We start from the raw sequence: 26,496 nt of genomic DNA on the forward strand, positions 1-26,496 counted from the left end.
GTCAGAGTCGAAGTGTGTGGTGCTGGAAAAGCACAGCCGGTCAGGCAGCATCCAAGGAGCAGGAGAATCAGGCAGAAGCCCTTCATCAGGGCCAAGTGCAGGGAAATGGGGCTAGCGTGGATGGATGTTTTGGTCGGCATGGATCCATTTGGACCAAAAGGCCTGTCTCCATGCTGTAGGATTCTGACTGTATGATCCCTCTGAGTTTCCTAGTGTCCTGCCATTCACTGAGTACTCCCTTCGCTTGTTCCTTCTTCCAAGTGCATCACTTCACTTTTATAGTCATAGTGATGTACAGCACGGAAACAGACCCTTCGGTCCAACCTGTCCATGCCGACCAGACATCCCAACCCAATCTAGTTCCCACCTGCCAGCACTCGGCCCATATCCCTCCAAACCCTTCCTATTCATATACCCATCCAAATGCCTCTTAAATGTTGCAATTGTACCAGCCTCCACCACTTCCTCTGGCAGCTCATTCCATACACATACCACCCTCTGCGTGAAAACGTTGCCCCTTAGGTCTCTTTTATATCTTTCCCTTCTCACCCTAAACCTATGCCCTCTAGTTCTGGACTCCCCGACCCCAGGGAAAATACTTTGTCTATTTATCCTATCCATGCCCCTCACGATTTTATAAACCTCTATAAAGTCACCCCTCAGCCTCTGACGCTCCAGGGAAAACAGCCCCAGCCTGTTCAGCCTCTCCCTGTAGCTCAGATCCTCCAACCCTGGCAACATCCTTGTAAATCTTTTCTGAACCCTTTCAAGTTTCACAACATCTTTCCGATAGGAAGGAGACCAGAATTACACGCAATATTCCAACAGTGGCCTAACCAATGTCCTGTACAGCCGCAACATGACCTCCCAACTCCTGTACTCAATACTCTGACCAATAAAGGAAAGCATACCAAACGCCTTCTTCACTATCCTATCTACCTGCGACTTCACTTTCAAGGAGCTATGAACCTGCACTCCAAGGTCTCTTTGTTGAGCAACACTCCCTAGGACCTTACCATTAAGTGTATAAATCCTGCTAAGATTTGCTTTCCCAAAATGCAGCACCTCACATTTATCTGAATTAAACTCCATCTGCCACTTCTCAGCCCATTGGCCCATCTGGTCCAGATCCTGTTGTAATCTGAGGTAACCCTCTTCGCTGTCCACTACACCTCCAATTTTGGTGTCATCTGCAAACTTACTAACTGTACCTCTTATGCTCGCATCCAAATCATTTATGTAAATGACAAAAGGTAGAGGGCCCAGCACCGATCCTTGTAGCACTCCACTGGTCACAGGCCACCAGTCTGAAAAACAACTCTCCACCACCACCCTCTGTCTTCTACCTTTGAGCCAGTTCTGTATCCAAATGGCTAGTTCTCCTTGTATTCTATGAGATCGAACCTTGCTAACCAGTGTCCCATGGGGAACCTTGTCGAATGCCTTACTGAGGTCCATATAGATCACATCTACTGCTCTGCCCTCATCAATCTTCTTTGTTAGTTCTTCAAAAAACTCAATCAAGTTTGTGAGACATGATTTTCCACAGACAAAGCCATGTTGACTATCCCTAATTAGTTGCTGGAAAAGCGCAGCAGGTCAGGCAGCATCAAAGGAGAAGGAGAATCGACGTTTCAGGCATAAGCCCTTCTTCAGGCTTATGCCGAAACGTCGATTCTCCTTCTCCTTGGATGCTGCCTGACCTGCTGCGCTTTTCCAGCAACACATTTTTAAGCTCTGATCCCTAGCATCTGCGTCCTCACTTTCTCCTATCCCTAATCAATCCTTGCCTTTCCAAATACATGTACATCCTGTCCCTCAGGATTCCCTCCAACAACTTGCCCACCACCAACATCAGGCTCACCGGTCTATAGTTCCCTGGATTGTCCTTACCACCCTTCTTAAACAGTGGCACCACGTTAGCCAACCTCCAGTCTTCCGGCACCTCACCTGTGACTATCGATGATACAAATATCTCAGCAAAAGGCCCAGCAATCACTTCTCTGGCTTCCCACACAGTTCTCGGGTGCACCTGATCAGGTCCTGGGATTTATCCACCTTTAACCGTTTCAAGACATCCAGCACTTCCTCCTCTGTATATCTGGACATTTTGCAAGATGTCACCATCTATTTCCCTACAGTCTATATCTTCCATATCCTTTTCCACAGTAAATACTGATGCAAAATATTCATTTAGTATCTCCCCCATTTTCTGTGGCTCCACACAAAGGCTGCCTTGCTGATCTTTGAGGGGCCCTATTCTCTTCCTAGTTACCCTTTTGTCCTTAATGTATTTGTAAAAACCCTTTGGATTCTCCTTAATTCTATTTGTCAAAGCTATCTCATGTCCCCTTTTTGCCCTCCTGATTTCCCTCATAAGTATACTCCTACTGCCTTTATACTCTTCTAAGGATTCACTCGATCTATCCTGTTTATACCTGACATATGCTTCCTTCTTTTTCTTAACCAAACCCTCAATTTCTTTAGTCATCCAGCATTCCCTATAGTTACCAGCTTTCCCTTTCACCCTGACAGGAATATACTTTCTCTGGATTCTTGTTATCTCATTTCTGAAGGCTTCCCATTTTCCAGCCTCCAATCAGCTTTCGAAAGTTCTTGCCTAATACCCTCAAAATTGGCCTTTAACAGAATAAATTCCATCTGTCACTGATCTGTCCACCTGACCAATCTGTTTATCAATTTAAAAGTCACAGCAACTGCTGCAGGAAAAGTAACCAGTTAATTTGACTGGAGTTTTTTTCTACTGCAGAGAAGAGGCAGCTTCTGCTGGGGAGAACAGCATACCCTCCTGTTTGTGTGTGTATGTCTCTCTCTCTCTCTCTCTCTCTGTGTCAGTGAGCCTGTAACTTGTTTCTAGGGCCAACCCGCTCCGTTAGCTGGGATCCATAGGTCTCACTTGTGAACAACTCTCTAGCTCCTGATTGGCTGTACACTGCAGGATCCCATCACCTCAAAACACACAGTTGACAAGATGAGGAAGCAAATTCCTCACTGTGAAATGATGCAGCAGCTCTGGGTAAATTTCTGTGACTAACAACAGATTTTTTTGATCCTTGTGGCTCTGTTTTTAAAGGCAGGGAAAAAAAAAACAGACACAGAGCTTACAGTGCACTTCATAAATATCATCATATTCCCTTTAACATCAGGCTGGAGAATGCTCTCATCCTCTGTGAAACTCAGATCATTTCTCACAAACCCCAGACTGAGTGGGAATGGAAGCTGCACTAAGTACTATGGCAGTGATAACATGATAGAACATAGAACATAGAAGAATACAGCGCAGTACAGGCCCTTTGGCCCTCGATGTTGCGCCGATCCAAGCCCACCTAACCTATACTAACCCACTATCCTCCATATACCTATCCAATGCCCGCTTAAATGCCCATAAAGAGGGAGAGTCCACCACTGCTACTGGCAGGGCATTCCATGAACTTGCGACTCGCTGAGTGAAGAACCTACCCCTAACTTCAGTCCTATATCTACCCCCCCTTAATTTAAAGCTATGCCCCCTTGTAATACCCGACTCCATACGCGGGAAAAGGTTCACACTGTCAACCCTATCTAACCCCCTAATCATCTTGTACACCTCAATCAAGTCACCCCTAAACCTTCTTTTCTCTAATGAAAACAGCCCCAAGTGTCTCAGTCTTTCCTCATACGATCTTCCTTCCATACCAGGCAACATCCTGGTAAACCTCCTCTGCACCCGTTCCAGTGCCTCCACATCCTTCCTATAGTATGGCGACCAAAACTGCACTCAATATTCCAGATGCGGCCGCACCAGAGTCTTATACAACTGCATCATGACCTCAGGACTCCGGAACTCAATTCCTCTACCAATAAAAGCCAGTACGCCATATGCCTTCCTCACTGCACTATTTACCTGGGTGGCAACTTTCAGAGATCTGTGTACATGGACACCAAGATCCCTCTGCTCATCCACACTACCAAGTATCCGACCATTAGCCCAGTACCCCATCTTTTTGTTATTCTTCCCAAAGTGAATCACCTCACACTTAGCTACATTGAATTCCATTTGCCACCTTTCTGCCCAGCTCTGCAGCTTCTCTATATCCTGCTGTAACCTGCCACATCCTTCCTCACTGTCAACAACTCCTCCGACTTTCGTATCATCCGCAAACTTGCTCACCCAACCTTCTAACCCCTCTTCCAGGTCATTTATAAAAATGACAAACAGCAATGGTCCCAAAACAGATCCTTGCGGAACACCGCTAGTGACGGCACTCCATGAAGAAACTTTGCCATCAACTACTACCCTCTGTCTTCTTCCATCCAGCCAATTCCTAATCCAAACCTCCAACTCACCCTCAATGCCATATCTCCGTATTTTCTGCAGTAGCCTACCATGGGGAACCTTATCAAACGCCTTACTAAAATCCATATATACCACATCTACCGCTTTCCCCTCATCAACCTCCTTCGTCACCTTTTCAAAGAATTCAATAAGGTTTGTGAGGCACGACCTGCCTCACAATGATGAGATTGTAACTGGCTAATGCGGTTTGCAGTGCAGATTGGATGGACCAAATGGCCCCCTCCTGCATCATATCAATTCTATGATTCTGTGTTAACCCTGCCCCCATTCTTGTTGAGAATTGGACTGTTTGACCCTGTGATGCTTGTCTTTGCAGTTCAGTGAGTCAAGGAAGATGCTACAAAGTTGGATGGATGAAGTGGATCAGCATCTAGAGGCTCAGAAGGACATTGCTGTCGACAACAATGACATTAAACAGCAGCTCACCCAGCAACAGGTCAGCATCACAGAAAGTTGCCATAATCACATCGGGCTGTCGCTCACTACGGACGGAGATGACAGGTGATGGTTTAATCTGAGGGTCACCACACCTCACACAAAGGCAGAGGTTCAAGGAGAGTCTTTCATGGAAATGAATCCGTTATGGCTGGCACGGTGGCTCAGTGGTTAGCACTGCTGCCTCAGAGCGCCAGGGACTCAGATTCAATTCCAGCCTTGAGTAACTGTCTGTGTGGAGTGTGCACATTCTCCCTGTGTCTGCGTGGGTTTCCCCTGGATTCTTCGGTTTCCTCCCACAGTCACAAAGATGTGCAGGTGAGGTGAATTGGCCATGCTAAATTGCCCATAGTGTGAGGTGCAGGAGTCAGGGGTAAATTTGGATAAGGGATGGGTCTGGGTGGGTTACTCTTCAGAGGGTCAGTGTGGACTTGTTGGGCCAAATGGCCTGTTTCCATAGTGTAGAGAATCTAATCTAATCTCAGTTGGTGGAAGAACAAAGAAAGTTTACAGCCCAAGAACAGGCCCTTCAGCCCTCCAAGCCTGAGCCGATCCAAATCCACTGACTAAACCTGTTGCCCAATTCCTAAGCATTTGTATCCCTCTGCTCCCCACCTACTCATGCATCTGACCAGACACATCTTAAATGAATCTAACGTGTCTGCCTCTACCACCTCTGCTGGCAACGCGTTCCAGACACCCACCACCCTCTGTGTGAGGTACTTGCTGCGTGCATCCCCCTTAAACTTTCCACCTCTCACCTTGAAAGCATGACCCCTCGTTATTGAATCCTTTACCCTGGGCAAAAGCTTGTCTCTATCCACCCTGTCTATACCCTTCGTGATTTTGTAAACCTCAGTCAGGTCTCCCCTCAATCTCCTTTTTTCTAGTGAAAATAAACCTAACCTACTCAGCCTCTCTTCATAGCTAGCACCTTCCATACCAGGCAACATCTTCGTAAACCTTCTCTGCATCCTCTCCAAAGCGTCCACATCCTATTGGTAATGTGGCGACCAGAACTGTACACAGTATTCAAAATGCGGCCAAACCAATGTCTTGTACAATTTTAACATGACCTGCCAGCTCTTATACTCAATACCCCGTCCAATTAAGGCAAGCATACCATATGCCTTCTTGACCACTCTTTCCACCTGTGCAGCAACCTTCAGGAAAAATGGACCTGATTAAATTGATTGGAATATGGGCAATAACACTGAACAACTTGCAATGATAGAGCAATTGATTTTTTTTCTGGTGAAACTATCACTCACCAACTGACAAGAAATCATAGAATCAAATAATGATCCAGCCAAGGGGAAGGACAATCAGATCATCAACCCTGTGTTTATGTAAGAGATGGCCAATTGGCTCCCCAAAGCCTATCTATCAACCAAAAGGTATCACGTTCACTCCCCTTCTGAACTTTTCACTCCCCAAGCACCCCGTTCACTTTCCGTGTGCCCCGTTCACTTTCCGTGTGCCCCATTCACTCCATGTGCCCCGTTCACTTTCCGTGTGTCCTGTTCACTTTCCGTGTGCCCCGTTCACTTTCCATGTGCCCCGTTCACTTTCCGTGTGTCCCGTTCACTTTCCATGTGCCCCGTTCACTTTCCGTGTGTCCCGTTCACTTTCCGTGTGCCCAGTTCACTTTCCACGTGTCCCGTTCACTTTCCATGTGTCCCGTTCACTTTCCATGTGTCCCGTTCACTTTGCGTGTGCCCAGTTCACTTTCCACGTGTCCCGTTCACTTTCCATGTGTCCCGTTCACTTTGCGTGTGCCCAGTTCACTTTCCACGTGTCCCGTTCACTTTCCATGTGCCCGTTCACTTTCCGTGTGCCCACTTTCCGTGTGCCCAGTTCACTTTCCATGTGTCCCGTTCACTTTCCGTGTGCCCCGTTCACTTTGTGTGTGCGCTGTTCACTTTCCGTGTGCCCCATTCACTTGGCATGTGCCCCGTTCACTCCATGTGCCATGTTCACTTTCCATGTGCCCCATTCACACCATGTGCCCCGTTCACTTTCCGTGTGCCCCGTTCACTTAGCGTGTGCACCGTTCACTTTCCATGTACCCAGTACACTTTGCGTGTGCCCTGTTCACTCCGTGTGCCCCGTTCACTCCGTGTGCCCCATTCACTTTGCGTGTGCCCCGTTCTCTTTCCATGTGCCACGTTCACTCTGTGTGCGCGGTTCACTTTGCATGTGCCCCGTTCACTTTGCGTGTGACCCGTTCACTCCGTGTGTCCTATTCACTTTGCGTGTGTCTCATTCACTTTGCGTGTGCCCCATTCACTTTGCGTGTACCCTGTTCGTTTTGGGTGTACCCTGTTCACTCCATGTGCCCCGTTCACTCCGTGTGCCCCGTTCACTCTGTGTGCCCCATTCACTTTCAGTGTGCCCCATTCACTTTCCATGTGCCCCATTCACTTTGCGTGTGCCCCGTTCACTTTCCGTGTGCCCCATTCACTTTGCGTGTGCCCCATTCACTTTCCGTGTGCCCCATTCACTTTGCGTGTGCCCCGTTCACTTTCCATGTGCCCTGTTCACTCCATGTGTCCCTTTCACGTTCCATGTGCTCTGTTCACTCCCTGTGCCCCGTTCACTCCGTGTGCCCCGTTCACTTTCCGTGTGCCCCATTCACTTTCCGTGTGCCCCATTCACTTTCCGTGTGCCCCGTTCACTCTGTGTGCCTGGTTCACTTTGCGTGTGCCCCCGCTTACTTTCCGTGCGCCCCGTTCTCTTCCCATTTGCCCTGTTCACTTTCCATGTGCCCCGTTCACTCCGTGTGCCCCGTTCACTCTGTGTGCCTGGTTCACTTTGCGTGTGCCCCGTTTACTTTCCGTGTGCCCCGTTCGCTTTGTGTGTGCCCCGTTCACTTTCTGTGTGTCCCGTTCACTCCGTGTGCCCCGTTCACTTTCTGTGTGTCCCGTTCACTCCGTGTGCCCCGTTCATTTTGCGTGTGCCCTGTTCACTCCATGTGCCCTGTTCATTTTCCGTGTGCCCCATTCACTTTGCGTGTGCCCCGTTCACTCCGTGTGCCCTGTTCACTCCATGTACCCCGTTTACTTTGCGTCTGCCCCGTTCACTTTGCGTGTGCCCTGTTCACTCCGTGTGCCCCATTCACTTTCCGTGTTTCCTGTTCACTTTCCGTGTGCCCCATTCACTTTCCGTGTGCCCTGTTTACTTTCGGTGTGCCCCGTTTACTTTCCATGTGCCCCGTTAACTTTGCGTGTTCCCCGTTCACTTTCCGTGTTTCCTGTTCACTTTGCGTGTGCCCTATTCACTTTCCGTGTGCCCATGTTCACTCCATGTGCCCTGTTTACACCGTCTGCCCTGTTTACTTTCCGTGTGCCCCATTCACTTTCCGTGTGCCCCATTCACTTTCTGTGTTTCCTGTTCACTTTCCGTGTGCCCCATTCACTTTCCGTGTGCCCCGTTCACTTTGTGTGTGCCCCGTTCACTTTCTGTGTGTCCTGTTCACTCCGTGTGCCCTGTTCATTTTCCGTGTGCCCCGTTCACTTTCTGTGTGTCCCGTTCACTCCGTGTGCCCCATTCACTTTACGTGTGCCCCGTTCACTCTGTGTGCCCTGTTCAATTTCCGTGTGCCCCATTCGCTTTGTGTGTGCCCCGTTCACTTTCCGTATGCCCCGTTCACTCTGTGTGCCCCGTTCACTTTGCGTGTGCCCTGTTCACTCCGTGTGCCCTGTTCATTTTCCGTGTGCCCCATTCACTTTACGTGTGCCCCGTTCACTCCGTGTGCCCCATTCACTTTGCGTGTGCCCTGTTCACTCCGTGTGCCCTGTTCATTTTCCGTGTGCCCCATTCACTTTGCGTGTGCCCCGTTCATTCCGTGTGCCCCATTCACTTTCCGTGTTTCCTGTTCACTTTCCGTGTGCCCCATTCACTTTCCGTGTGCCCCGTTTACTTTCCGTGTGCCCCGTTCACTTTGCGTGTGCCCCGTTCACTTTGCGTGTGCCCCGTTCACATTCCGTGTGCCCATGTTCACTCTGTGTGGCCTGTTCACACCGTGTGCCCTGTTTACTTTCCGTGTGCCCCATTCACTTTCCGTGTGCCCCATTCACTTTCCATGTGCCCCATTCACTTTCCGTGTGCCCCGTTTACTTTCCGTGTGCCATGTTCATTTTCCGTGTGCCCCATTCACTTTACGTGTGCCCCGTTCACTCCGTGTGCCCCGTTCACTTTCCGTGTGCCCCATTTACTCTCCGTGTGCCCCGTTCACTTTGCGTGTGCCCCGTTCACTTTGCGTGTGCCCCGTTCACTCCGTGTGCCCCGTTCACTTTCCATGTTTCCTGTTCACTTTCCGTGTGCCCCATTCACTTTCCGTGTGCCCCGTTTACTTTCCGAGTGCCCCGTTTGCTTTCCATGTGCCCCGTTCACTTTGCTTGTGCCCCGTTCACTTTCCGTGTTTCCTGTTCACTTTCCGTGTGCCCCGTTCACTTTCCGTGTTTCCTGTTCACTTTCCATGTGCCCCATTCACTTTCCGTGTGCCCATATTCACTTCGTGTGCCCCATTCACTCCGTGTGCCCCATTCACTTTCCGTGTGCCCCATTCACTTTGCATGTACCCGTTCACTTTGCGTGTGCCCCGTTCAGTCCGTGTATCCTATTCACTTTCTGTGTGGCCCATTCACTTTCCATGTGCCCCATTCACTTTCCGTGTGCCCCATTCACTTTGCATGTACCCGTTCACTTTGCGTGTGCCCCGTTCAGTCTGTGTGTCCTATTCACTTTCCGTGTGCCCCATTTACTCTCCGTGTGCCCCGTTCACTTTCCGTGTTTCCTGTTCACATTCCGTGTGCTCTGTTCACTCCGTGTGCCCCGTTCACTCTGTGTACCCCGTTTACTTTCCATGTGCCCCATTCACTTTCCATGTGCCCCATTCACTTTCCGTGTGCCCCATTCACTTTGCGTGTGCTCTGTTCACTCCGTGTGCCCCGTTCACTCCGTGTGCCCCATTCACTTTCCGTGTGCCCCATTCACTTTGCGTGTGCCCCCCCTTACTTTCCGTGTGCCCTGTTCACTCCATGTGCCCCGTTCACTCCGTGTGCCCCGTTCACTCTGTGTGCCTGGTTCACTTTGCGTGTGCCCCGTTTACTTTCTGTGTGTCCCGTTCACTCCGTGTGCCCCGTTCACTTTCTGTGTGTCCCGTTCACTCCGTGTGCCCCGTTCACTTTGCGTGTGCCCTGTTCATTTTCCGTGTGCCCCATTCACTTTGCGTGTGCCCCGTTCACTCCGTGTGCCCTGTTCACTTTCCGTGTGCCCCATTCACTTTCCGTGTGCCCCGTTCACTTTGCGTGTGCCCCGTTCACTCCGTGTGCCCCATTCACTTTCCGTGTTTCCTGTTCACTTTGCGTGTGCCCCATTCACTTTCCGTGTGCCCTGTTTACTTTCGGTGTGCCCCGTTTACTTTCCATGTGCCCCGTTCACTTTGCGTGTGCCCCGTTCACTTTCCGTGTTTCCTGTTCACTTTGCGTGTGCCCCATTCATATTCCGTGTGCCCATGTTCACTCCGTGTGCCCTGTTTACACCGTCTGCCCTGTTTACTTTCCGTGTGCCCCATTCACTTTCCGTGTGCCCCATTCACTTTCCGTGTGCCCCATTCACTTTCTGTGTTTCCTGTTCACTTTCCGTGTGCCCCATTCACTTTCCGTGTGCCCCGTTCACTTTCCGTGTGCCCCATTCACTTTCCACGTGTCCCGTTCACTTTCCATGTGTCCCGTTCACTTTGCGTGTGCCCAGTTCACTTTCCACGTGTCCCGTTCACTTTCCGTGTGCCCGTTCACTTTCCGTGTGCCCACTTTCCGTGTGACCAGTTCACTTTCCATGTGTCCCGTTCACTTTCCGTGTGCCCCGTTCACTTTGTGTGTGCCCAATTCACTCCGTGTGCCCCATTCACTTTCCGTGTGCCCCGTTCACTCCATGTGCCCTGTTCACATTCCATGTGCCCCATTCACACCATGTGCCCCGTTCACTTTCCGTGTGCACCGTTCACTTTCCATGTACCCAGTTCACTTTGCGTGTGCCCTGTTAACTCCGTGTGCCCCGTTCACTCCGTGTGCTCCATTCACTTTCCGTGTGCCCTGTTTACTTTCGGTGTGCCCCGTTTACTTTCCATGTGCCCCGTTAACTTTGCGTGTTCCCCGTTCACTTTCCATGTTTCCTGTTCACTTTGCGTGTGCCCTATTCACTTTCCGTGTGCCCATGTTCACTCCATGTGCCCTGTTTACACCGTCTGCCCTGTTTACTTTCCGTGTGCCCCATTCACTTTCCATGTGCCCCATTCACTTTCCGTGTGCCCCATTCACTTTCTGTGTTTCCTGTTCACTTTCCGTGTGCCCCATTCACTTTCCGTGTGCCCCGTTCACTTTCTGTGTGTCCCGATCACTCCGTGCGCCCCGTTCACTTTCCGTGTGCCCTGTTCACTCCGTGTGCCCTGTTCATTTTCCGTGTGCCCCGTTCACTTTGTGTGTGCCCCGTTCACTTTCTGTGTGTCCCGTTCACTCCGTGTGCCCCATTCACTTTACGTGTGCCCCGTTCACTTTCTGTGTGTCCCGTTCACTCTGTGTGCCCTGTTCACTTTCCGTGTGCCCCATTCGCTTTGTGTGTGCCCCGTTCACTTTCCGTATGCCCCGTTCACTCTGTGTGCCCCGTTCACTTTGCGTGTGCCCTGTTCACTCCGTGTGCCCTGTTCATTTTCCGTGTGCCCCATTCACTTTACGTGTGCCCCGTTCACTCCGTGTGCCCCATTCACTTTGCGTGTGCCCTGTTCACTCCGTGTGCCCTGTTCATTTTCCGTGTGCCCCATTCACTTTGCGTGTGCCCCGTTCACTCCGTGTGCCCTGTTCACTCCATGTGCCCTGTTTACTTCCCGTGTGCCCCGTTCACTTTGCGTGTGCCCCGTTCACTTTGCGTGTGCCCCGTTCATTCCGTGTGCCCCATTCACTTTCCGTGTTTCCTGTTCACTTTCCGTGTGCCCCATTCACTTTCCGTGTTTCCTGTTCACTTTCCGTGTGCCCCATTCACTTTCCGTGTGCCCCGTTCACTTTGCGTGTGCCCCGTTCACATTCCGTGTGCCCATGTTCACTCTGTGTGGCCTGTTCACACCGTGTGCCCTGTTTACTTTCCGTGTGCCCCATTCACTTTCCGTGTGCCCCATTCACTTTCCATGTGCCCCATTCACTTTCCGTGTGCCCCGTTCACTTTCCGTGTGCCCCGTTTACTTTCTGTGTGCCCTGTTCATTTTCCGTGTGCCCCATTCACTTTACGTGTGCCCCGTTCACTCCGTGTGCCCCGTTCACTTTCCGTGTGCCCCATTTACTCTCCGTGTGCCCCGTTCACTTTGCGTGTGCCCCGTTCACTTTGCGTGTGCCCCGTTCACTCCGTGTGCCCCGTTCACTTTCCATGTTTCCTGTTCACTTTCCGTGTGCCCCATTCACTTTCCGTGTGCCCCGTTTACTTTCCGAGTGCCCCGTTTGCTTTCCATGTGCCCCGTTCACTTTGCATGTGCCCCGTTCACTTTGCGTGTGACCCGTTCACTCCGTGTGTCCTATTCACTTTGCGTGTGTCTCATTCACTTTGCGTGTGCCCCATTCACTTTGCGTGTGCCCTGTTCGTTTTGCGTGTACCCTGTTCACTCCATGTGCCCCGTTCACTCCGTATGCCCTGTTCACTTTCCATGTGCCCCGTTCACTTTCCATGTGCCCTGTTCATTCCGTGTGCCCCGTTCACTCCGTGTGCCCCATTCACTTTGCGTGTGCCCCGTTCTCTTTCCATGTGCCACATTCACTCTGTGTGCGCGGTTCACTTTGCATGTGCCCCGTTCACTTTGCGTGTGACCCGTTCACTCCGTGTGTCCTATTCACTTTGCGTGTGCCCCATTCACTTTGCGTGTGCCCTGTTCGTTTTGCGTGTACCCTGTTCACTCCATGTGCCCCGTTCACTCCGTATGCCCTGTTCACTTTCCATGTGCCCCGTTCACTCCGTGTGCCCCGTTCACTCCGTGTGGCCCGTTCACTCTGTGTGCCTGGTTCACTTTGCGTGTGCCCCGCCTTACTTTCCGTGTGCCCCGTTCACTTTCCATGTGCCCCGTTCACTCCGTGTGCCCCGTTCACTCTGTGTGCCTGGTTCACTTTGCGTGTGCCCCGTTCGCTTTGTGTGTGCCCCGTTCACTTTCTGTGTGTCCCGTTCACTCCGTGTGCCCCGTTCACTTTGCGTGTGCCCCGTTCACTCCGTGTGCCCTGTTCACTCCATGTGCCCCGTTTACTTCCCGTGTGCCCCGTTCACTTTGCGTGTGCCCCGTTCACTTTCCGTGTTTCCTGTTCACTTTGCGTGTGCCCCGTTCACTTTCCGTGTGCCCTGTTTACTTTCTGTGTGCCCCGTTTACTTTCCATGTGCCCCGTTCACTTTGCGTGTGCCCCGTTCACTTTCCGTGTTTCCTGTTCACTTTGCGTGTGCCCCGTTCACTTTCCGTGTGCCCATGTTCACTCCGTGTGCCCTGTTTACACCGTCTGCCCTGTTTACTTTCCGTGTGCCCCATTCAATTTCCGTGTGCCCCATTCACTTTCCGTGTGCCCCATTCACTTTCTGTGTTTCCTGTTCACTTTCCGTGTGCCCCATTCACTTTCCATGTGCCCCGTTCACTTTGTGTGTGCCCTGTTCACTTTCTGTGTGTCCCGTTCACTCCGTGAGCCCCGTTCACTTTGCGTGTGCCCTGTTCACTCCGTGTGCCCTGTTCATTTTCCGTGTGCCCCGTTCACTTTGTGTGTGCCCCGTTCACTTTCCGTATGCCCCGTTCACTCTGTGTGCCCTGTTCACTTTGCGTATGCCCTGTTCACTCCGTGTGCCCTGTTCATTTTCCGTGTGCCCCATTCACTTTACGTGTGCCCCGTTCACTCCGTGTGCCCCATTCACTTTACGTGTGCCCCGTTCACTCCGTGTGCCCCGTTCACTTTACGTGTGCCCTGTTCATTCCGTGTGCCCTGTTCATTTTCCGTGTGCCCCATTCACTTTGCGTGTGCCCCGTTCACTCCGTGTGCCCTGTTCACTCCATGTGCCCTGTTTACTTCCCGTGTGCCCCGTTCACTTTGCGTGTGCCCCGTTCACTCCGTGTGCCCCATTCACTTTCCGTGTTTCCTGTTCACTTTCCGTGTGCCCCATTCACTTTCCGTGTGCCCCGTTTACTTTCCGTGTGCCCCGTTCACTTTGCGTGTGCCCCGTTCACTTTGCGTGTGCCCTGTTCACATTCCATGTGCCCATGTTCACTCCCTGTGCCCTGTTCACACCGTGTGCCCTGTTTACTTTCTGTGTGCCCCATTCACTTTCCGTGTGCCCCATTCACTTTCCATGTGCCCCATTCACTTTCCGTGTGCCCCATTCACTTTCCGTGTGCCCCGTTTACTTTCCGTGTGCCCTGTTCATTTTCCGTGTGCCCCATTCACTTTACGTGTGCCCTGTTCACTCCGTGTGCCCCGTTCACTCCATGTGCCCCGTTTACTTCCCATGTGCCCCGTTCACTTTGCGTGTGCTCCGTTCACTTTGCGTGTGCCCCGTTCACTCCGTGTGCCCCGTTCACTCCGTGTGCCCCGTTCACTTTCCATGTTTCCTGTTCACTTTCCATGTGCCCCATTCACTTTCCGTGTGCCCCGTTTACTTTCCGAGTGCCCCGTTTGCTTTCCATGTGCCCCGTTCACTTTGCTTGTGCCCCGTTCACTTTCCGTGTTTCCTGTTCACTTTCCGTGTGCCCCGTTCACTTTCCGTGTTTCCTGTTCACTTTCCGTGTGCCCCATTCACTTTCCGTGTGCCCATGTTCACTCCGTGTGCCCCATTCACTCCGTGTGCCCCATTCACTTCCCGTGTGCCCCATTCACTTTGCATGTACCCGTTCACTTTGCGTGTGCCCCGTTCAGTCCGTGTGTCCTATTCACTTTCTGTGTGGCCCATTCACTTTCCATGTGCCCCATTCACTTTCCGTGTGCCCCATTCACTTTGCATGTACCCGTTCACTTTGCGTGTGCCCCGTTCAGTCTGTGTGTCCTATTCACTTTCCGTGTCCCCTGTTCACTCTCCGTGTGCCCCGTTCACTCTGTGTGCCCCGTTCACTTTCCGTGTTCCCCGTTCACTTTCCGTGTTCCCTGTTCACTTTCCGTGTGCCCTGTTCACTCCGTGTGCCCCGTTCACTCCGTGTGCCCCGTTCACTCTGTGTGCCTGGTTCACTTTGCGTGTGCCCCGTTCAGTCCGTGTGTCCTATTCACTTTGCGTGCGCCCCATTCACTTTGCGTGTGCCTGGTTCACTTTCCGTGTGCCCTGTTCACTCCGTGTTCCTCATTCACTTTCCGTGTGCCCCGTTCACTTTCCGTGTTCCCCGTTCACTTTCCGTGTGCCCTGTTCACTCTGTGTGCCCCGTTCACTCTGTGTGCCTGGTTCACTTTGCGTGTGCCCCGTTCAGTCCGTGTGCCCCGTTCACTCTGTGTGCCCCGTTCACTCTGTGTGCCCCGTTCACTTTCCGTGTGCCCCGTTCACTTTACGTGTGCCCTGTTCACTCCGTGTGCCCTGTTCATTTTCCGTGTGCCCCATTCACTTTGCGTGTGCCCCGTTCACTCCGTGTGCCCTGTTCACTCCATGTGCCCTGTTTACTTCCCGTGTGCCCCGTTCACTTTGCGTGTGCCCCGTTCACTCCGTGTGCCCCATTCACTTTCCGTGTTTCCTGTTCACTTTCCGTGTGCCCCATTCACTTTCCGTGTGCCCCGTTTACTTTCCGTGTGCCCCGTTTACTTTCCGTGTGCCCCGTTCACTTTGCGTGTGCCCTGTTCACATTCCATGTGCCCATGTTCACTCCCTGTGCCCTGTTCACACCGTGTGCCCTGTTTACTTTCTGTGTGCCCCATTCACTTTCCGTGTGCCCCATTCACTTTCCATATGCCCCATTCACTTTCCGTGTGCCCCATTCACTTTCCGTGTGCCCCGTTTACTTTCCGTGTGCCCTGTTCATTTTCCGTGTGCCCCATTCACTTTACGTGTGCCCTGTTCACTCCGTGTGCCCCGTTCACTCCATGTGCCCCGTTTACTTCCCATGTGCCCCGTTCACTTTGCATGTACCCGTTCACTTTGCGTGTGCCCCGTTCAGTCTGTGTGTCCTATTCACTTTCCGTGTCCCCTGTTCACTCTCCGTGTGCCCCGTTCACTCTGTGTGCCCCGTTCACTTTCCGTGTTCCCCGTTCACTTTCCGTGTTCCCTGTTCACTTTCCGTGTGCCCTGTTCACTCCGTGTGCCCCGTTCACTCCGTGTGCCCCGTTCACTCTGTGTGCCTGGTTCACTTTGCGTCTGCCCCGTTCAGTCCGTGTGTCCTATTCACTTTGCGTGCGCCCCATTCACTTTGCGTGTGCCTGGTTCACTTTCCGTGTGCCCTGTTCACTCCGTGTTCCTCATTCACTTTCCGTGTGCCCCGTTCACTTTCCGTGTTCCCCGTTCACTTTCCGTGTGCCCTGTTCACTCCGTGTTCCTCATTCACTTTCCGTGTGCCCCGTTCACTTTCCGTGTTCCCCGTTCACTTTCCGTGTGCCCCGTTCACTCTGTGTGCCTGGTTCACTTTGCGTGTGCCCCGTTCAGTCCGTGTGCCCCGTTCACTCTGTGTGCCCCGTTCACTCTGTGTGCCCCGTTCACTTTCCGTGTGCCCCGTTTACTTTCCGTGTGCCCTGTTTACTTTCCGTGTGCCCCATTCACTTTATGTGTGCCCCGTTCACTTTCCGTGTGCCCTGTTCACTCTGTGTGCCCTGTTCATTTTCCGTGTGCCCCATTCACTTTGCGTGTGCCCCGTTCACTCCGTGTGCCCTGTTCACTTTGCGTGTGCCCTGTTCACTTTGCGTGTGCCCCGTTCACTTTGCGTGTGCCCTGTTCACTCCGTGTGCCCCGTTCACGTTCCGTGTGCCCCGTTCACTTTCCGTGTGCCCCGTTCACTCTCTGTGCCTTGTTCACTTTCCATGTGCCCCATTCACTTTGCGTGTGCCCCGTTCACTCCGTGTTCCCCGTTCACTCTGTGTGCCCTGTTCACTTTCCGTGTGCCTCGTTCACTTTCCGTGTGCCCCGTTCACTCTGTGTGCCCTGTTCACTTTCCGTGTGCCCCGTTCACTTTCCGTGTGCCCTGTTCACGTTCCGTGTGCCCCGTTTAATTTCCGTGTGCCCCGTTCACTTTCTGTGTGTCCCGTTCACTCCGTGTGCCCCGTTCACTTTGCGTGTGCCCTGTTCACTCCGTGTGACCTGTTCACTTTCCGTGTGCCCCGTTCACTTTGTGTGTGCCCCGTTCACTTTCCGTATGCCCCGTTCACTCTGTGTGCCCCATTCACTCCGTGTGCCCCGTTCACTTTGCGTGTGCCCTGTTCACTCCGTGTGCCCTGTTCATTTTCCGTGTGCCCCATTCACTTTACGTGTGCCCCGTTCACTCAGTGTGCCCGTTCACTTTGCGTGTGCCCTGTTCACTCCGTGTGCGCTGTTCATTTTCCGTGTGCCCCATTCACTTTACGTGTGCCCTGTTCACTTTGCGTGTGCCCCGTTTTCTTTCCGTGTGCGCCGTTCGATTTGTGTGTGCCCTGTTCACTTTCTGTGTGTCCCGTTCACTCCGTGTGCCCCGTTCACTTTGCGTGTGCCCTGTTCACTCCGTGTGCCCTGTTCATTTTCCGTGTGCCCCATTCACTTTGCGTGTGCCCCGTTCACTCCGTGTGCCCTGTTCACTCCGTGTGCCCTGTTCACTCCATGTGCCCTGTTTACTTCCCGTGTGCCCCGTTCACTTTGCGTGTGCCCCGTTCACTTTGCGTGTGCCCCGTTCACTTTGCGTGTACCCCGTTCACTCCTTGTGCCCCATTCACTTTCCGTGTTTCCTGTTCACTTTCCGTGTGTCCCATTCACTTTCCATGTGCCCCATTCACTTTCCGTGTGCCCCATTCACTTTCCGTGTGCCCCATTCACTTTGCATGTGCCCTGTTCACTTTCCATGTGCTCTGTTCACTCCGTGTGCCCCGTTCACTCCGTGTGCCCCGTTCACTTTCCGTGTGCCCCGTTCACTCCGTGTGCCCGGTTCACTCCGTGTGCCCCGTTCACTCTGTGTGCCTGGTTCACTTTGCGTGTGCCCCATTCACTTTCCGTGTGCCCCGTTCGCTTTGTGTGTGCCCCGTTCACTTTCTGTGTGTCCCGTTCACTCCGTGTGCCCCATTCACTTTCTGTGTGTCCCGTTCACTCCGTGTGCCCCGTTCACTTTGCGTGTGCCCTGTTCACTCCGTGTGCCCTGTTCATTTTCCATGTGCCCCATTCACTTTGCGTGTGCCCCGTTCACTCTGTGTGCCCTGTTCACTCCATGTGCCCCGTTTACTTCCCGTGTGCCCCGTTCACTTTGCGTGTGCCCCGTTCACTTTGCGTGTGCCCCGTTCACTCCGTGTGCCCCATTCACTTTCCGTGTTTCCTGTTCACTTTCCGTGTGCCCCATTCACTTTCCGTGTGCCCTGTTTACTTTCGGTGTGCCCCGTTTACTTTCCATGTGCCCCGTTCACTTTGCGTGTGCCCCGTTCACTTTCCGTGTTTCCTGTTCACTTTGCGTGTGCCCCGTTCACATTCCGTATGCCCATGTTCACTCCGTGTGCCCTGTTTACACCGTCTGCCCTGTTTACTTTCCATGTGCCCCATTCACTTTCCATGTGCCCCATTCACTTTCCGTGTGCCCCATTCACTTTCCATGTGCCCCATTCACTTTCCGTGTGCCCCATTCACTTTCTGTGTTTCCTGTTCACTTTCCGTGTGCCCCGCTCACTTTGTGTGTGCCCCGTTCACTTTCCGTGTGTCCCGTTCACTCCGTGTGCCCCCTTCACTTTGCGTGCTCCCTGTTCACTCCGTGTGCCCTGTTCATTTTCCGTGAGCCCCATTCACTTTACGTGTGCCCCGTTCACTCTGTGTGCCCTGTTCACTTTCCGTGTGCCCTGTTCACTTTGCGTGTGCCCCGTTCACTTTCCGTATGCCCCGTTCACTCTGTGTGCCCTGTTCACTTTCCGTGTGCCCCGTTCGCTTTGTGTGTGCCCCGTTCGCTTTGTGTGTGCCCTGTTCACTTTCTGTGTGTCCCGTTCACTCAGTGTGCCCCGTTCACTTTGCGTGTGCCCTATTCACTCCGTGTGCCCTGTTCATTTTCCGTGTGCCCTGTTCACTTTCTGTGTGTCCCGTTCACTCCGTGTGCCCCGTTCACTTTGCCTGCTCCCTGTTCACTCCGTGTGCCCTGTTCATTTTCCGTGTGCCCCATTCACTTTCCGTGTGCCCCGTTCACTCCGTGTGCCCTGTTCACTCCATGTGCCCTGTTTACGTCCCGTGTGCCCTGTTCACTTTGCGTGTGCCCCTTTCACTTTGCGTGTGCCCCGTTCACTCCGTGTGCCCCATTCACTTTCCGTGTTTCCTGTTCACTTTCCGTGTGCCCCATTCACTTTCCGTGTGCCCCATTTACTTTCCGTGTGCCCCGTTTACTTTCCATGTGCCCCGTTCACTTTGCGTGTGCCCCGTTCACTTTGCGTGTGCCCCGTTCACTTTCCGTGTTTCCTGTTCACTTTGCGTGTGCCCCGTTCACATTCCGTGTGCCCATGTTCACTCCGTGTACCCCGTTCACTCCGTGTGCCCCATTCACTTTCCGTGTTTCCTGTTCATTTTCCGTGTGTCCCATTCACTTTCCATGTGCCCCATTCACTTTCCGTGTGCCCCATTCACTTTCCGTGTGCCCCATTCACTTTGCGTGTGCCCTGTTCACTTTCCATGTGCCCTGTTCACTCCATGTGTCCCTTTCACGTTCCATGTGCTCTGTTCACTCCGTGTGCCCCGTTCACTCCGTGTGCCCCGTTCACTTTCCGTGTACCCCGTTCACTTTCCGTGTGCCCCGTTCACTCCGTGTGCCCCGTTCACTCCGTGTACCCCGTTCACTCCGTGTGCCCCGTTCACTTTGCGTGTGCCCTGTTCACTCCGTGTGCCCTGTTCATTTTCCATGTGCCCCATTCACTTTCCGTGTGCCCGGTTCACTCTGTGTGCCCTGTTCACTTTCTGTGTGTCCTGTTCACTCCGTGTGCCCCGTTCACTTTGCGTGCTCCCTGTTCACTCCGTGTGCCCTGTTCATTTTCCGTGTGCCCCATTCACTTTACGTGTGCCCCGTTCACTCTGTGTGCCCTGTTCACTTTCCGTGTGCCCTGTTCACTTTGCGTGTGCCCCGTTCACTTTCCGTATGCCCCGTTCACTCTGTGTGCCCTGTTCACTTTGCGTGTGCCCTGTTTTCTTTCCGTGTGCCCCGTTCGCTTTGTGTGTGCCCTGTTCACTTTCTGTGTGTCCCGTTCACTCCGTGTGCCCCGTTCACTTTGCGTGCTCCCTGTTCACTCCGTGTGCCCTGTTCATTTTCCGTGTGCCCCATTCACTTTCCGTGTGCCCCGTTCACTCCGTGTGCCCTGTTCACTCCATGTGCCCTGTTTACGTCCCGTGTGCCCCGTTCACTTTGCGTGTGCCCCTTTCACTTTGCGTGTGCCCCGTTCACTCCGTGTGCCCCATTCACTTTCCGTGTGCCCCATTCACTTTCCATGTTTCCTGTTCACTTTCCGTGTGCCGCGTTCACTTTCCATGTGCCCTGTTCACTCCATGTGTCCCGTTCACGTTCCATGTGCCCTGTCCACTCCGTGTGCCCCGTTCACACCGTGTGCCCCGTTCACTTTCCGTGTGCCCGTTTCACTCTGTGTGCCCTGTTCACTTTCCGTGTGCCCCGTTCACTTTGAGTGTGCCCCGTTCACTTTCCGTGTGCCCCGTTCACTCTGTGTGCCCTGTTCACTTTCCGTGTGCCCCGTTTACTTTCCGTGTGCCCTGTTTACTTTCCATGTGCCCCATTCACTTTGCTTGTGCCCCGTTCACTTTCCGTGTTTCCTGTTCACTTTGTGTGTGCCCCGTTCACATTCCGTGTGCCCATGTTCACTCCGTGTGCCCTGTTCACACCGTGTGCCCCGTTTACTTTCCGTGTGCCGCGTTCACTTTCCGTGTGCCCCATTCACTTTCCATGTGCCCCATTCACTTTCCATGTGCCCTGTTCACTCCATGTGTCCCGTTCATTTTCATTGTGCCCTGTTCACTCCGTGTGCCCCGTTCACTCCGTGTGCCCCGTTCACTCTGTGTGCCTGGTTCACTTTGCGTGTGCCCCGTTTACTTTCCGTGTGCCATGTTCACTTTCCATGTGCCCGGTTCGTTTTCATTGTGCCCTGTTCACTTTCCGTGTGCCTCGTTCACTTCCCGTGTGCCCCATTCACTCCATGTGCCCCGTTCACTTCCCGTATGCCCCGTTCACTCTGTGTGCCCTGTTCACTTTGCGTGTGCCCTGTTCACTTTGAGTGTGCCCCGTTCACTTACCGTGTGCCCCGTTCACTCTGTGTGCCCTGTTCACTTTGCGTGTGCCCCGTTCACTTTGAGTGTGCCCCGTTCACTTTCCGTGTGCCCCGTTCACTCCGTGTGCCCTGTTCATTTTCCGTGTGCCCCATTCACTTTGCGTGTGCCCCGTTCACTCTGTGTGCCCTGTTCACTTTGCGTGTGCCCCGTTCACTTTGAGTGTGCCCCATTCACTTTGCGTGTGCCCCGTTCACTCCGTGTGCCCCATTCACTTTGCGTGTTTCCTGTTCACTTTCCGTGTGCCCCATTCACTTTCCGTGTGCCCTGTTTACTTTCAGTGTGCCCCGTTTACTTTCCATGTGCCCCGTTCACTTTCCGTGTTTCCTGTTCACTTTCCGTGTGCCCCGTTCACTTTCCGTGTTTCCTGTTCACTTTCCGTGTGCCCCATTCACTTTCCGTGTGCCCCATTCACTTCCCGTGTGCCCCATTCACTTTGCATGTACCCGTTCACTTTGCGTGTGCCCCATTCAGTCCGTGTGTCCTATTCACTTTCTGTGTGGCCCATTCACTTTCCGTGTGCCCCATTCACTTTCCGTGTGCCCCATTCACTTCCCGTGTGCCCCATTCACTTTGCATGTACCCGTTCACTTTGCGTGTGCCCCATTCAGTCCGTGTGTCCTATTCACTTTCTGTGTGGCCCATTCACTTTCCATGTGCCCCATTCACTTTGCGTGTGCCCCGTTCAGTCTGTGTGACCTATTCACATTCCGTGTGCCCCGTTCACTTTGCACCTGCCCCGTTCACTTTCCGTGTTCCCCGTTCACTTTCCGTGTTCCCCGTTCACTTTCCGTGTGCCCTGTTCACTTTCCGTGTTCCCCGTTCACTTTCCGTGTTCCCCGTTCACTTTCCGTGTGCCCTGTTCACTCCATGTGCCCATGTTCACTCCGTGTGCCCTATTCACTCTGTGTGCCCCGGTCACTCCGTGTGCACCGTTCACTTCCCGTATGCCCCGTTCACTCTGTGTGCCCTGTTCACTTTGCGTGTGCCCTGTTCACTTTGAGTGTGCCCCGTTCACTTACCGTGTGCCCCGTTCACTCTGTGTGCCCTGTTCACTTTGCGTGTGCCCCGTTCACTTTGAGTGTGCCCCGTTCACTTTCCGTGTGCCCCGTTCACTCCGTGTGCCCTGTTCATTTTCCGTGTGCCCCATTCACTTTGCGTGTGCCCCGTTCACTCTGTGTGCCCTGTTCACTTTGCGTGTGCCCCGTTCACTTTGAGTGTGCCCCATTCACTTTGCGTGTGCCCCGTTCACTCCGTGTGCCCCATTCACTTTGCGTGTTTCCTGTTCACTTTCCGTGTGCCCCATTCACTTTCCGTGTGCCCTGTTTACTTTCAGTGTGCCCCGTTTACTTTCCATGTGCCCCGTTCACTTTCCGTGTTTCCTGTTCACTTTCCGTGTGCCCCGTTCACTTTCCGTGTTTCCTGTTCACTTTCCGTGTGCCCCATTCACTTTCCGTGTGCCCCATTCACTTCCCGTGTGCCCCATTCACTTTGCATGTACCCGTTCACTTTGCGTGTGCCCCATTCAGTCCGTGTGTCCTATTCACTTTCTGTGTGGCCCATTCACTTTCCGTGTGCCCCATTCACTTTCCGTGTGCCCCATTCACTTCCCGTGTGCCCCATTCACTTTGCATGTACCCGTTCACTTTGCGTGTGCCCCATTCAGTCCGTGTGTCCTATTCACTTTCTGTGTGGCCCATTCACTTTCCATGTGCCCCATTCACTTTGCGTGTGCCCCGTTCAGTCTGTGTGACCTATTCACATTCCGTGTGCCCCGTTCACTTTGCACCTGCCCCGTTCACTTTCCGTGTTCCCCGTTCACTTTCCGTGTTCCCCGTTCACTTTCCGTGTGCCCTGTTCACTTTCCGTGTTCCCCGTTCACTTTCCGTGTTCCCCGTTCACTTTCCGTGTGCCCTGTTCACTCCATGTGCCCATGTTCACTCCGTGTGCCCTATTCACTCTGTGTGCCCCGGTCACTCCGTGTGCACCGTTAACTCTGTGTGCCTGGTTCACTTTGCGTGTGCCCCGTTCAGTCCTTGTGTCCTATTCACTTTGCGTGCGCCCCATTCACTTTGCGTGTGCCTGGTTCACTTTCCGTGTGCCCTGTTCACTCCGTGTTCCTCATTCACTTTCCGTGTGCCCCGTTCACTTTCCGTGTTCCCCGTTCACTTTCCGTGTGCCCTGTTCACTCCGTGTGCCCCGTTCACTCCGTGTGCACCGTTAACTCCGTGTGCCCCGTTCACTTTGCGTGTGCCTGGTTCACTTTCCATGTGCCCTGTTCACTCTGTGTGCCCCATTCACTCTGTGTGCCCCGTTCACTCTGTGTGCCCCGTTCACTTTCCGTGTGCCCCGTTTACTTTCCGTGTGCCCCATTCACTTTATGTGTGTCCCGTTTACTTTCCGTGTGCCCCATTCACTTTATGTGTGCCCCGTTCACTCTGTGTGCCCCGTTCACTCTGTGTGCCCTGTTCATTTTCTGTGTGCCCCATTCACTTTGCGTGTGCCCCGTTCACTCCGTGTGCCCTGTTCACTTTGCGTGTGCCCTGTTCACTTTGCGTGTGCACCGTTCACTTTGCGTGTGCCCTGTTCATTTTCCGTGTGCCCCATTCACTTTACGTGTGCCCCGTTCATTCCTGAAGAAGGGCTTATGCCCGAAACGTCGATTCTCCTGTTCCCTGGATGCTGCCTGACCTGCTGCGCTTTTCCAGCAACACATTTCCAGCTCTAATCCCCAACATCTGCAGACCTCACTTTCTCCTCCATTCACTCCGTGTGCCCCGTTCACTTTGCGTGTGCCCCGTTTACTTTCCGTGTGCCCTGTTCACTTTCCGTGTGCCCCGTTCACTCTGTGTGCCTTGTTCACTTTCCGTGTGCCCCATTCACTTTGCGTGTGCCCCATTCACTCCGTGTGCCCCGTTCACTCTGTGTGCCTGGTTCACTTTGCGTGTGCCCCGTTTACTTTCCGTGTGCCATGTTCACTTTCCATGTGCCCCGTTCATTTTCATTGTGCCCTGTTCACTTTCCGTGTGCCTCGTTCACTTTCCGTGTGCCCCATTCACTCCATGTGCCCCGTTCACTTTCCGTGTGCCCCGTTCACTCTGTGTGCCCTGTTCACTTTCCGTGTGCCCCGTTCACTTTCCGTGTGCCCTGTTCACGTTCCGTGTGCCCCGTTTAATTTCCGTGTGCCCCGTTCACTTTCTGTGTGTCCCGTTCACTCCGTGTGCCCCGTTCACTTTGCGTGTGCCCTGTTCACTCCGTGTGACCTGTTCACTTTCCGTGTGCCCCGTTCACTTTGTGTGTGCCCCGTTCACTTTCCGTATGCCCCATTCACTCCGTGTGCCCTGTTCACTTTGCGTGTGCCCTGTTCACTCCGTGTGCCCTGTTCATTTTCCGTGTGCCCCATTCACTTTACGTGTGCCCCGTTCACTCAGTGTGCCCCGTTCACTTTGCGTGTGCCCTGTTCACTCCGTGTGCCCTGTTCATTTTCCGTGTGCCCCATTCACTTTACGTGTGCCCCGTTCACTTTGCGTGTGCCCCGTTTTCTTTCCGTGTGCGCCGTTCGCTTTGTGTGTGCCCTGTTCACTTTCTGTGTGTCCCGTTCACTCCGTGTGCCCCGTTCACTTTGCGTGTGCCCTGTTCACTCCGTGTGCCCTGTTCATTTTCCGTGTGCCCCGTTCACTTTGCGTGTGCCCCGTTCACTTTGCATGTGCCCCGTTCACTTTGCGTGTACCCCGTTCACTCCGTGTGCCCCATTCACTTTCCGTGTTTCCTGTTCACTTTCCTTGTGTCCCATTCACTTTCCATGTGCCCCATTCACTTTCCGTGTGCCCCATTCACTTTCCATGTGCCCCATTCACTTTCCGTGTGCCCCATTCACTTTGCGTGTGCCCTGTTCACTTTCCATGTGCCCTGTTCACTCCATGTGTCCCTTTCACGTTCCATGTGCTCTGTTCACTCCGTGTGCCCCGTTCACTCCGTGTGCCCCGTTCACTTTCCGTGTGCCCCGTTCACTCCGTGTGCCCCGATCACTCCGTGTGCCTGGTTCACTTTGCGTGTGCCCCATTCACTTTCCGTGTGCCCCGTTCGCTTTGTGTGTGCCCCGTTCACTTTCTGTGTGTCCCGTTCACTTTGCGTGTGCCCCGTTCACTCCGTGTGCCCTGTTCACTTTGCGTGTGCCCTGATCACTTTCTGTGTGTCCCGTTCACTCCGTGTGCCCCGTTCACTTTGCGTGTGCCCTGTTCACTCCGTGTGCCCTGTTCATTTTCCATGTGCCCCATTCACTTTGCGTGTGCCCCGTTCACTCCGTGTGCCCTGTTCACTCCATGTGCCCCGTTCACTTCCTGTGTGCCCCGTTCACTTTGCGTGTGCCCCGTTCACTTTGCGTGTGCCCCGTTCACTTTCTGTGTGTCCCGTTCACTCCGTGTGCCCCGTTCACTTTGCGTGCTCCCTGTTCACTCCGTGTGCCCTGTTCATTTTCCGTGTGCCCCATTCACTTTACGTGTGCCCCGTTCACTCTGTGTGTCCTGTTCACTTTCCGTGTGCCCTGTTCACTTTGCGTGTGCCCCGTTCAGTTTCCGTATGCCCCGTTCACTCTGTGTGCCCTGTTCACTTTGCGTGTGCCCTGTTTTCTTTCCGTGTGCCCCGTTCGCTTTGTGTGTGCCCTGTTCACTTTGCGTGTGCCCTATTCACTCCGTGTGCCCTGTTCATTTTCCGTGTGCCCTGTTCACTTTCTGTGTGTCCCGTTCACTCCGTGTGCCCCGTTCACTTTGCATGCTCCCTGTTCACTCCGTGTGCCCTGTTCATTTTCCGTGTGCCCCATTCACTTTCCGTGTGCCCCGTTCACTCCGTGTGCCCTGTTCACTCCATGTGCCCTGTTTACGTCCCGTGTGCCCCGTTCACTTTGCGTGTGCCCCTTTCACTTTGCGTGTGCCCCGTTCACTCCGTGTGCCCCATTCACTTTCCGTGTTTCCTGTTCACTTTCCGTGTGCCCCATTCACTTTTCGTGTGCCCCGTTTACTTTCCGTGTGCCCCGTTTACTTTCCATGTGCCCCGTTCACTTTGCGTGTGCCCCGTTCACTTTCCGTGTTTCCTGTTCACTTTGCGTGTGCCCCATTCACATTCCGTGTGCCCATGTTCACTCCGTGTGCCCTGTTCACACCGTGTGCCCCATTTACTTTCCGTGTGCCCCGTTCACTTTCTGTGTGCCCCATTCACTTTCCATGTGCCCCATTCACTTTCCGTGTGCCCCATTCACTTTGCGT

At 53.3% G+C, this 26,496-nt stretch overlaps 1 protein-coding gene across 1 annotated transcript in view; it reads left to right on the top strand.

Moving 5' to 3' along the window:
• Nucleotides 1–26,496, top strand: part of LOC148147695 (microtubule-actin cross-linking factor 1, isoforms 6/7-like) — a 237,723-nt gene that overhangs the window by 30,168 nt on the left and 181,059 nt on the right. Inside the window, exon 6 of the mRNA XM_087994629.1 lies at nt 4,674–4,793. Within this exon, the coding sequence (XP_087850755.1) occupies nt 4,674–4,793 (120 nt within the window). The remainder of the gene's footprint in view (nt 1–4,673; nt 4,794–26,496) is intronic.

Source organism: Chiloscyllium plagiosum, unplaced genomic scaffold (assembly GCF_037043375.1).
Source record: "Chiloscyllium plagiosum isolate Xiang-an unplaced genomic scaffold, Cpla_swu_hap1 HiC_scaffold_15, whole genome shotgun sequence".
NCBI classification, from domain to species: domain Eukaryota; kingdom Metazoa; phylum Chordata; class Chondrichthyes; order Orectolobiformes; family Hemiscylliidae; genus Chiloscyllium; species Chiloscyllium plagiosum.